Consider the following 11,586-nt stretch of genomic DNA (forward strand, 5'->3'; position numbering starts at 1 on the left):
TACGAAAAACGGTTTGAAAGAAATCCTGTTAGGGATTTAATTCGCTTTCTATTCTACGCAAACACTTATAAACACTTGAAACAGATTCAAGGCGGAATTGTTACTTGGGTTTGAAGCTCAAGATGAAAGATGAAAAGATGACAGAAATGAAAGAACACAGCAGTTTGTTTATGGATGTTCGGAGAAACTCTCCTACGTCACCCCTTCTTCCAACCACCGGAAGGATTCACTATAATATGATGCGAATCAAATACAGTTTACACACACTTAGCTCACTATTGAACATAACACACTCTGTTCAATATACAATATGAAGAATATCACTCAGCTAAAGGTGTTTTTTATTCTAGCTCTCTCTTGATTTACACACAGTACAATCAGAAAGCATCTTCACAGTAAAAGGCTTGATTTCTCTCTCTGGAATAGCAAGCAAGATGATCGAGTAAAAATGTTAATCAGTTCGGCAGATTGTCCGTTGTCCTTGAGATTTAATCAATACTGGGTAGATACTAATGGTCGAATCTTTAGAATGATACGTGGCACTCTTACATTGGAAAGCCTCCATTGTACACAGCAGGTTTTGAGCACAAAGATCGTGGTCGTACGCCAGTGGTAGTGTGCCGAATATTCCATCAGAGATGTACCTACAAAACAAGTAATATGAGGAAAATTCTCTTACGTGGCATTCGTTGGTTGGTTGCATATAGCTGTTGTAGTGATCTTCACTAGAAAGTGGAGTAGGAGTAGGGTACAACTATAGTACGTGGGTAGGCAGGTGCTGGCTTCAAGCATACTGCTTAAGCTGAGGATTAGACGTATTTCAGTTAGAAGGATTGTGAAAACCAGTTTAATGAAATTAAACATCCCCGTCTAATAACAGAATCCATTAGACCGCCTGGTCTAATGGAATTAGACTTACGTCTAATTACAGTCACTTCAGACTAATATGAAGGAGTTAGACTCACGCCTAACTTTCACAAATTATACTACACGTCTAATTGTTCAATAACCATTAGACTGCACATCTAACTCCACTGAGTTAGACTACACGTCTAATTCCGGCTCTACCTCAGACTTGTCTGAAGGAGTTAGACTCACGTCTAACTTTCACTAATCAGACTACACGTCTAATCATTCACTAACCATTAGACTGCAAATCAAACTCCACTGAGCTAGACTGCACGTTTAATTCTGGTTCTACCTCAGACTTGTCTGAAGGAGTTAGACTCACGTCTAACTTTCACAATCCATTAGACTGCAGGTCTAACTCCACTGAGTTAGACTGCACGTCTAATTCCACATATATTAGATTACACGTCTAACTCTGCTGAGTTAGACTGCACGTCTAATTCCGTATACATTAGACTACACGTCTAATTTTCTCATTCCAATAGACTGCACGTATAACTCCGCTGAGTTAGATTGCACGTCTAATTCCAAATATATTAGACTGCACGTCTAATTCTTTGTATCTAATGCCAAAATTGGTCTAATGAGCCTAATTAGAACCAAGTCTTATGAAATATGATTTCGATACACCTGCATCAAAACGCATAATTCATTTCATCATCAAAATTCCAATGTTTAAATTATTTCAACACTTAGTCAAAATAATTTGACCCAACAGGTTGCTTGAAGAAGCGTAAAGAACTGTTGGAAAAGAGCCACTACAGCAGAAACCATGCTGCTCTTTGAGTTTCAACCTAGATCCTATATTTCTATCTCAATGGTACCTAATATTGACCCCCAAATTCAAATATAATTGCATGGGAATGTTAATAACACATAAATAAACAATAATATTCAAGAAAAACATCATGTGGGCCGAAATTCAAGCAAGATCAAAGTGAAATAAGGCATAAAGTTTTTTTTTGTTCTTAGACAATTTTTAGATTCTTTTAGATATTTCTTGGTCAATTAAATTTATTTCGTTATTAATTCTAGAACTTTCCGAGCTTAAATGTTCAAAATGTTTATTAAATAATTTTGGCCCAGAAAGATCTAAATTCAAACCCGAATTTGGAGCTTTTGACCGATCGATCATCATCAAATGGTCAATTCATGGACCGATTTTGGTTTTGATATGGTTTGTGATCAAGAGACCTTAAATTAGTTTGATTTTCTGAATTTATTTATTTATTTATTTATGTTATTTACATGTCGGATATTAAATGCACATATTACATGATAGATTTATAAAAAATTAAAGTCAAGCAATAAAGAAAGTTGAAGCATACATAGGGTTCATTTTCATGTTATAGACAAAGCAAATGTAAAGAATATGAGAGAGTTCAAAACATCTCCATGATTTCTTGTTCTTAAGGGGATGCTAACCGAAAATTCCCTAGACAAGAATCATGTGGCCTCTAAACTAGGAGGGTTCTTGTTAGGGTTTTTAAAGCAGAATGGGCAGCCTAGTGGAGAATGAGTGTGAAAATTGAGTTTTTTGTACAGCCTAAGGGCCTGAGAATGCAAAATCAAGGATGCCAAGATGGGTGGTTTAGGGTGGTCTTTTATAGGAAAATTTTAGGAGAAACCTTAAGGTCCAATTCCATTAAAAATTAACTACACCAAGTCACGTGGGACAACTAACTTACCTAGTCCTTAGAAAGTTAAAATGTAATGGGATTTGAGAATTTCAAAATCCCTTGTACGTTCCTTGGAGTTTTCTTGTCGTGTTGATGACGTTGACACATTCTCCTCTTAACATGTCATTAAATGAAATAACATGTCAAGTTTTGACCAATAGAATTAAAACAAATCATGACCTTTACATCAAGTCCTGGTGTGATTTAGTTTACACCTCATGAACTCCTCATTTGAATTTTGAAATTCAAGTGTTATCTCCTCTTTTTCATGTCTCGCGACTAGAAGGTTCTATAAGGCTCCACATGCTTCTTCTTGGTTGGATCTTGAATTGAATGTTGGGTCGGGTCACCAGTTGGATCCCTCGATTGGATCCATACATTGCCTTAACTTTGACATGGCCTTAGATGTTAGAAATTGGGTATTCTCCTTGATGGATCATGGCCATTTTTAACTTTTCCTTGGATTCTTCATTGATCTTGGTCAATCTTTAGACATCTTCATGAACTTTGGCCTTTTCTTCAAGGATCTTACTCTTCTTGACCATCTTGGTCCATGAATCTTCATGATGTTTCATTTGCGGACTTGCCTTCATTTTCCTACAAAATGAAAGAAAATTAATTTAAAAGATATTATTACAAAGTTAAGCACTAACTCCTAACCAACTTTCTAAAAGAAAAACTAATTAACTTTTCATCATAAAAGCTAACTAACTCTCTAACAAATTTACAAACTAATTAATTTTTAGTTTAGCATTTAAACAAATAATAAAATAAATAAAAGGAAAAGACTAAGTTGAAAAGCGATAAACTTAGTCTTATACCTTCAAAATATTTTTATTTATTTAACTAAATTTAATCAAATCTAATTTAACTAAAACTTAAACAAAATAATACAAAAAGTTTGTTATATAGATATATAAAAACGTTTTTATTTTTATTTTATTATCTAAGATGATTTAATTTAGTTAAAGCCCTTAAATATTCTAAGTATAATAAAAGTCTATGTGTTTCTTCAACTTAGGCTAATTATCATCTTAATTTATTAAAAACACAAAATCAATTATTTTTTAAAATTTTATTGTTTCAAACATAGATACTCTTGAAATAATCTGTGTAATGAGCCCGTGTATAATTTGAAAATGACTATAGGATCGGGATTTATTAAAATATAAACTATGAAATTAGGAAGTGAAAAATGAGTGTCTACAACAACAAACTAGTATCGACATTGATAAATGCACCTAGGCCATATAGCATCGACAAGTGTATTTGGGCCATCCGACATCGACAAGTGCATTTGGGTCATCGACATCGGTGAGTTCATTTGGACCATCCGACATCGACAAGTGCATCTGGGTCATCCGACATCGGAAAGTGCATTTGGGTCATCCGACATAGACAAATGTATCTAGGGAATTCAGTATCGACAAATGCATCTAGGTCATCCAACATTGACGAATGAATATGTTAAATTATCTTAGGGAAAGTCTGGATTAGAGAGAGGAGATAGAATATATGTGCTTTGATTAATGTATTTGAAGCATTTGGGAGAATTCAAATCAAGGTACAGATTTGTTGAGTTGTCTTGAATTAGTGGTGTAAGGAAAGTGAATATTGAACAAAAATAGTACATCTTTTTGATGTATAAGCTTGATTTAAGAAAATAAGATTAACATAAAAAGAAATTTGATCTTTTATTATGGTAATATAACTAGCGACAATAAGAGGAGGATATTCCTATCCTCCTTGAGAGATCCTAAGTTCAAGTTTGTCAGGCGGCAAGTTCTACGCCTAGTTAAATGATTAAGTGTGTTTGAAAGGTATGTGTTTAACCCCATTGTGGCCATTTTTTTATCCCCTTTTCTAGAATAGAAGCAACAAGATGTGGATATCTCCAACCTTCTTGTGAGGGCATGAGTTCGAGCCCATCAGGCGGTAAGTTTTGCGCCTAATTAAATGATTAAGTGTGTTTACGGGCTATGTGTTTAACCCCCTTGTGGCCACATTTTATCCCCTCTTCTAGCCTAGCGATAATAAGTGGTGGATATCCCCAGCCTCCTTGAGAGGTCCTGGATTTGAGTTTGTTAGGCGACAAGTTTTGTGCTTGATTAAGTGTGTTTGCAGGCTATGTGCTTAATCCCTTTGGCCACATTTTTTTAACAAGTAAAATATTATGACAATATTATTGTAGAGATTATTACCAGGATATTGGTATTAACCTAGTTGAAGCTTATTTAAAGGTGTAGTAGGACACTTTAGAAAACTAAAATCTTTGCCTTGAGAGCATCATTTCCACTCACAATTCTATTTCTATTAGGATTTCGGGGATCGAGTGTTATATAAACTCGTATCATAACTCTAGTCTGTTATGATGTAATTTATGTTTTGATCTCTTCCATAATATTTTCTCTTTCTAATGGACGTAACCAAATTTTACCTTGGTGAAGCACGTTAAATTTGTGTTCGTACTTTATTGTTTACGTCATCTCTCATATTTCCGTTTTTAAGCATGACCTCAACATATTTTGTTTCGTTGTGTTAAGTATTTTTTATGTCACTCGCATCTTTCTTAACGATAATTGGAGTCTCCACTTGTCCTTCTCACACGCTTCCTTATTCCATAGAGGTTGGCACAGTTCCCCGTTAATCATTATGATAAATTTAAATGTTTCTAAATGGGATATTCTGTTTTGTTCTTGGTTTCAATTATCAGTGGCTAGCTATGAAGTGACAATTAAATTATAATAATATATGCACAATGGAGAGCCAACGAATACCTTATGGATCACAATCTTGCATATGCTCTTCCTCACTTATATGAACAACTTTAATTTTGTAGGATGATGGAAGCTACCCTAGCTAGTGGTGCAATATATAATGAAGTCCATGACTATAACACTATAGAGATGATGGCATGATAAAGCTAATGGCTTACAAAAATGAATTCAAAATTGTCTAGGAATTAAATCATCAATGAATTTTCTTAATACATGTCCAAATTAATTTGGTTGGTATGAAATTGTAGTTAGTTGGAGATACCAAAATCATCTGCAAACGCCTCTGGTATATGATTATCATGACTTTTTTAGGCACATGTTGAACTGAATATGAAATTGGATCGAACTAAATCTAGATACAGCTAATTTGTAAACATGATTTTGAATTCACACCTAGATAATACAATGATCAAAATAGTGTTTCCAAATTAAGCAACTTGTTTTTGCTTCATATAGAAGATGGATAAAGAGGGGAGGAGTGTTTCTTACCTATAGAGAGACTTATGGAGATTGAACCAATTATACCCCAAAGAAATGTTAATGGTGGTGGAAGAAGACTCAAAAGGCAATAGATCATCATCTCCAACATCAAAACATGTTTGGGACATGTCCCTTTGTTGAAAAGAACAAAGACAAGTGTTCCTTTTTTACCCTCCCTCCAAAGTTACATTTGCAAGAATTAATCACTTCTCTTTTTGACTTTTGTTAGTAGGGGCCTCCTCATTATGTGCATCCATGACAGTATGAACCTTGCTTGCATCACATCATTGTTGTAAGATTTTGATCTTTAAATTATATAAAGAGAAAGCCCTTTTTTTTGTCCACCACTTCTTCACCACTCCTTTTCTTTTGTCATTCAAAAGGATGTCATGAGGTCATCCTACCAGCTAGGATTGCCACTTATGTTGGTTAAGGAGGAAATGTGTAAAATTTTAATTGATTCATTATTGAATACAACAAATGGGTTTATACCTAAATTCTACTCTCTTTGGTTTACCATCTTGAGTGTTCATGTTTGATTTTTCACTGAAAATGTTTGAATTAAATTAAGGGTTATTGACAATGATTTGTTGTGCTAATGTGTGGATGCTAACTTGGACATTACGCTCATAAGGTTTATAACAAAATTTAAAACGATTGAATTACAAAATTTTCATTGAGTGAAATCAAAATTTTGAGCTCGTTTCTTTAATTTTTTTTAAAGAAAGGTAGTTTAAAGATAATAATCGTATTTATCTTCACATAAACATATTTTTGGGTTATAACATTATGAAATGGAATAACAAATGATTATTTTCAATATAAAATTCATATATTTCAAACCACAAAAGGTGTCCTAAATTACCATTCTTTTCACACATATTACAACGTCTTAATTCCCAAGGAACCCTTTTGGTCATTCTTTATGATGAATACCATCAATTTTCTCCATATATTTTGTATCATGACTAAAAGCACTTAGACAGTACTAACATAAATCATTTTTTAGTTTTATTTTTTGTATTGTAATATATATATATAGTAGTTAATTAGGTCAAACATGAACTTCAAGGTATATGGGCATTAATAATATCATGATCTCCATCACACTTTGATGGGTTCAAATGGTTGTTAGTATTATTGTTTCCCATAATGTTCTCGAAGCCAAATTCAGACGAGGCTGATCCACAAAGATTCCTCGAGTACCATCTTGCCCAAAAAAGATAGTTGAAGAAGTTAAGCAAGCTTAGAACAGCTAGCAACCAATAGAACATATCTAACCGGTCCTTGTTGAGATCATTATTGCTCAACCAACCTCCACCCGACGAGCTAGAGGTTACCTTATTCACCAAAGAAACCAAGACCGAGCTCAAAAAGAAACCAAATGCGTATGAACAATAAGTCAAACCGGTTAAAAAAGATTGCATTCCTTTTAACGACTGATTGTAGAAGAACTCAATGAGTCCAACCGCAGTAAACATCTCCGATATCCCAAAGATTAAGAATTGAGGCGTGATCCAAAAGATGGATATAATTTCTCCGTCATGTAAAGCTGCATTCTTTCTTTTGTTTTCCATTAAAGCAGCCGAAACCATTGAAAATACGACTACAAATAGGCCAATGCCGATCCTGTTCAAGGGTTTGATTCCTGAGTCATGGCCGGTGAATTTTCTAGCAAAGGGAACGAAGAAAGTGTCGTAAAGAGGGACCAATACGATGAGGATTATATAAGGGATGGATTGGAGAGAGGCCGGGGGAATATGGAAAGATTTAGTGATTTGGGTATTCATAGAACTTCCTTGTTGAACTGAGAATGTTTGGAGTTGAGCCAAGATGGTGTTGAACACTATTGTGCACGCGAATATTGGGATGACCGATAAAAGAATCTTCACTTGTTCGACCTGAGCCATCGTACATAGCTTCCATGCACTTTCATTGTTGTCGACTCGGCTTGTTCTTATACAAGCCTTGTACAAGAACCTAAATATGAAAAAAAAAAAAAAAAAAATCTTTTGAATTGATCAATTGTTGAGGTAAAATGTCTAGTTGTGAGAGTTAAGTAAAACCTGAATCTTTGTGTATGGAGACTTAGAGTCTTGTTTTGACTTCCATGTAGCATTTGTGGGTTAGATGGGTAAACTTGCTTTCTCTTTAAAAATGCTGCTACAATTACCTGTTTGTTATGTACAATTCAAAATAGGAGTATTAAAATCAAAAGGAAAATCAAATTCATTATAAGCATATTTAAAAACATGCATTTCTCTATTTTATTTGGATTATAATAAGTTCCTTGGCTACAATAAAATCACACTATAAATATTAACATTTGATCAAAGGTATTTCTTGGGTCATTGAGAATAATAAAAACATACTATAGTTATAAGCATATTTGAAAGACTGATATTTTCATTTTGATCACAATTCATATGTGAACACACTTTAAGTTCTTTGTTAGATTTGAGTTTATACGATAAAATGTCACTATTAGAAACATTTTTTTATGGTCAATAGTCTCATTTAGATAAGATAGTGTCTAATACATAATTTAACTCAAGATATATTTATAAATTTGATGATGTTTTCTTATTCAAATGAAGCTCTAGCTCCAAATCTAAAAAGTGTTTCCAAATGGCCTATAAGTATATTAATTAATTTGTATCACAATTTACATGACACCATAGTTTAGGATAAACACACCATAATTATAAGCATACTGGAAACCATGTATTTCTTTTTCTTTTAGATCACAATTTAATATAAAGATGCTATAGTTATAAGTTATTTGAAAAAAAAGGTACTTTTACGAGTTTAATTAAGATCACAATTCATATGAGATTAATTGTATGATTTATCTGGAAAAAAATATTTATTTCCAAATTGATCCGAGATGAAAGAAAGTAGAGATGAGTAACTATACTTGAGCAATTGGAGTCAAGATGCTTCCTTGGGGAGGCTTATTCCGATAAACAAGTGTACCACAAACCAAACAAACCAAGCCCATAGCCATGGTGATAGCCGACAAGCCAAAGCCAATATCCATGCCAGAATGAGTTTGGACCCAGACCAAAAGCGTTAGGGCAACCAGTTCACCAACCGAGAATGCAAAATAAGCGGCGTTGAAATAAGAAGAAAGTTTCTTGGACTGATTGGAACCATGATTATCATCTTTATTGAATTGGTCAGCTCCATGAGCAATCATATTAGGTTTTACACAACCACTCCCTAATGCTACTAAATAGAGTGCCACAAAGAATGTTAGAGCCTTCAAGCCTTTTGCCTCTTCACAAATAATATTGTCTCCATTTATCATGTTACATTTTGCTGGCTTCAATTGGGGCAGATGGGCTTGGACTGACAATAATATGAAACCCTACATGTTTCATCACCATTAAATAAATAAAATTAATTAATAATAATCACATGTTGGTATAGTAAAATATTTCTTTAAATGACTAAAATACCCTTCAAGATTTGAACTTTATTGTTTTATTTAATTGGGTTTTATATCTTAAAAATTAAATGTGACATGCACACACATTTCTTTATATTTGCATATGTAAATTTTGTCTATTTATAGGTAGTGGCTAAGCCATTCATGTTATTTGAGATTTGTTTTAATCTTTTTTAAGAGATAGTGACTACGAAAATTTCTTATTATAGTAGCAATTAGTTGCTTTTATCTCTATTTGTTTTATAGTGAAAAAAAAGTTGTATGCATAAATTATATTGAATATTCAATTTATTAAATTAAAGACAAATTATTGTTTGCAAAAGATATACAAATTTAATTTAGCCAAGCATCTTACATGAACATGTGATTGGATTCATTGAAGAGAACAATTTTTTTTTTTAAATATTTATTTGTCCTTCATTTTTTAATTAGAATTAAGGGTTTGTTTGATGTTGCTATAAACAAATACATATTTCATTATCAATTACTTTTTCTATTAAATTAATAACATTATTTATTAAAATATTTTAACTTATTCCTTAATTGTTTAACTCAAATAGTCAAAATAAACATTTTTTCATCAAAGATTAATGATATGGGCTATTTTGTGAGAGATTGTTCTTAAAAGAATTTAATTTCATAAAAGTATATATATATGTGATCAAATTCAAAAACTTACTTCAAGTGGAAATAGACATATACTCACAAGTCACAAAGATGTTAGTTAAAAATGGAGGATTATTAATCACACTAGTTTCTAGGTAATAAACTATTATTTATTTATTTATTTAAATACATTTTTATAATTATAAATTTATATACACATGAAAGTATAAATTTTAAAAATGAAATATATACATTCAAAACTATATCATGATAATTTATTTTAGAAAAATGTCAACATTCATTATAAAAAAAACAGAAAAAATAGTTTTAACACAAGTATAGTCTTAAATTACAAATTAAGCCATAAAAAACTTAAGAAAAACATAAAATATGAAATTAAGCTACAAATAATTCTAAAAAAATGTGGTATTGACACACAGATCTATACAATCGAGTCGAAATTAGGGTGAGGTCTAGACTAGGGTGAGGTGAACTAGGACACCCACCTCTCACTGGGTCACCTATCCCTTTTTCAGAATTAAAAAAAAAATACTAAGTTTGAAAATAGCATCTAAATATTAGATATATTAACCATCTAATTATAATTAAATTTTTTTTTATAAATAATGATGAATATAAATATGTGCATAAAAACCCACAATTGGATAGTATTTAAAGCACAGTTTGGTCCACTTGAGAGTGATGGGGGTTGAGAAAAAAAATAATAAAAATAAAAAAGAAAGTATAGTGATTAGTGAAAGACAAAAAAGAAATGAGAGAGATACTCACAGAGAGCTCAATAAAACCAAAGATAAGCATGGTCCAGAAACATCCTAGATAAGAATCAGAAAGATAACCGCCAAGAAGTGCAAGAATGAAGATTGTTCCGATGAAGTTGGTGACTATGTTTGCAGATTTTGAAAGTGGAAAGTGCATCTCATTTATAACATAAGTTATCAGATTGTTCCCAACTGCTGCTATCCCCATTATCTCAAATGTTTGAAGCCCTGATATCAGAAGTAATTCATAAGAACAAGAACAAGAACAAGAGAGAGAATCTGATGAGTTTAATTAATTTAGGGCTTTACCAAGAACAAAGACGGCAGCTTTCATTCCTCCATGGTTTAGAGAGTGGGAAGGTCTGCCTTTCCAATCAACGGTTGTCATATGATGATCTTCATCCGCCATGTTCAACTCTTCTTCTTCTTCTCTATTCAGTTCTTTATTTTCTTTTCTTTTATCATCCTCCATTATTGTCCTTTCTCTCTCTCTCTCTCTCTCTCAAAATGTGTTGTTGGAGTGTGTAATCTTTGCAATCTGCTGAATTTGATGAGGCATGTTTGGCTTCATCCGATTCCAAATTTATAGCCGATGTACTCTCTCATCCTATCTCTTTCTCTCTCACACACACGCACACACGCGCTTTTCACTCGCGCATGGATAGGTAGACAAGATTGATTGAAATTAATTTCTTTGTTTTTTAAATAGTTAAAACCACCTCCATCAAATGTTATGCATACAACTTTTTTTTTTTATGAACAAATTCAATATGATTTATTTTTTTAACTTTTCAACCAAATTTATTTTGTTGGTTCATTTCCAAACCAAATTAACTGAGTTTATAAACTTAATTTTTTTTATATTTATTTATTTATATTTAAACTCATTAATATATATATATATA

The 11,586-nt window shown here is 32.4% G+C and overlaps 1 protein-coding gene across 1 annotated transcript; it reads right to left on the reverse strand.

Moving 5' to 3' along the window:
- Positions 1–6,645: 6,645 nt before the first annotated feature.
- Positions 6,646–11,239, reverse strand: LOC124922764 (protein NRT1/ PTR FAMILY 4.3-like). Its single transcript, XM_047463473.1, has 5 exons — positions 10,991–11,239; positions 10,692–10,909; positions 8,763–9,215; positions 7,912–8,018; positions 6,646–7,825 (listed from the first exon to the last, which is right to left on the reverse strand). Exons 1-5 carry the CDS (start codon positions 11,151–11,153, stop codon positions 6,913–6,915), a joined length of 1,854 nt encoding a protein of 617 aa, XP_047319429.1. The 5' UTR covers positions 11,154–11,239; the 3' UTR covers positions 6,646–6,912.
- Between the last annotated feature and the right edge of the window lie 347 nt (positions 11,240–11,586).

Source organism: Impatiens glandulifera, chromosome 1, assembly GCF_907164915.1.
Source record: "Impatiens glandulifera chromosome 1, dImpGla2.1, whole genome shotgun sequence".
In the NCBI taxonomy this organism is placed as follows: domain Eukaryota; kingdom Viridiplantae; phylum Streptophyta; class Magnoliopsida; order Ericales; family Balsaminaceae; genus Impatiens; species Impatiens glandulifera.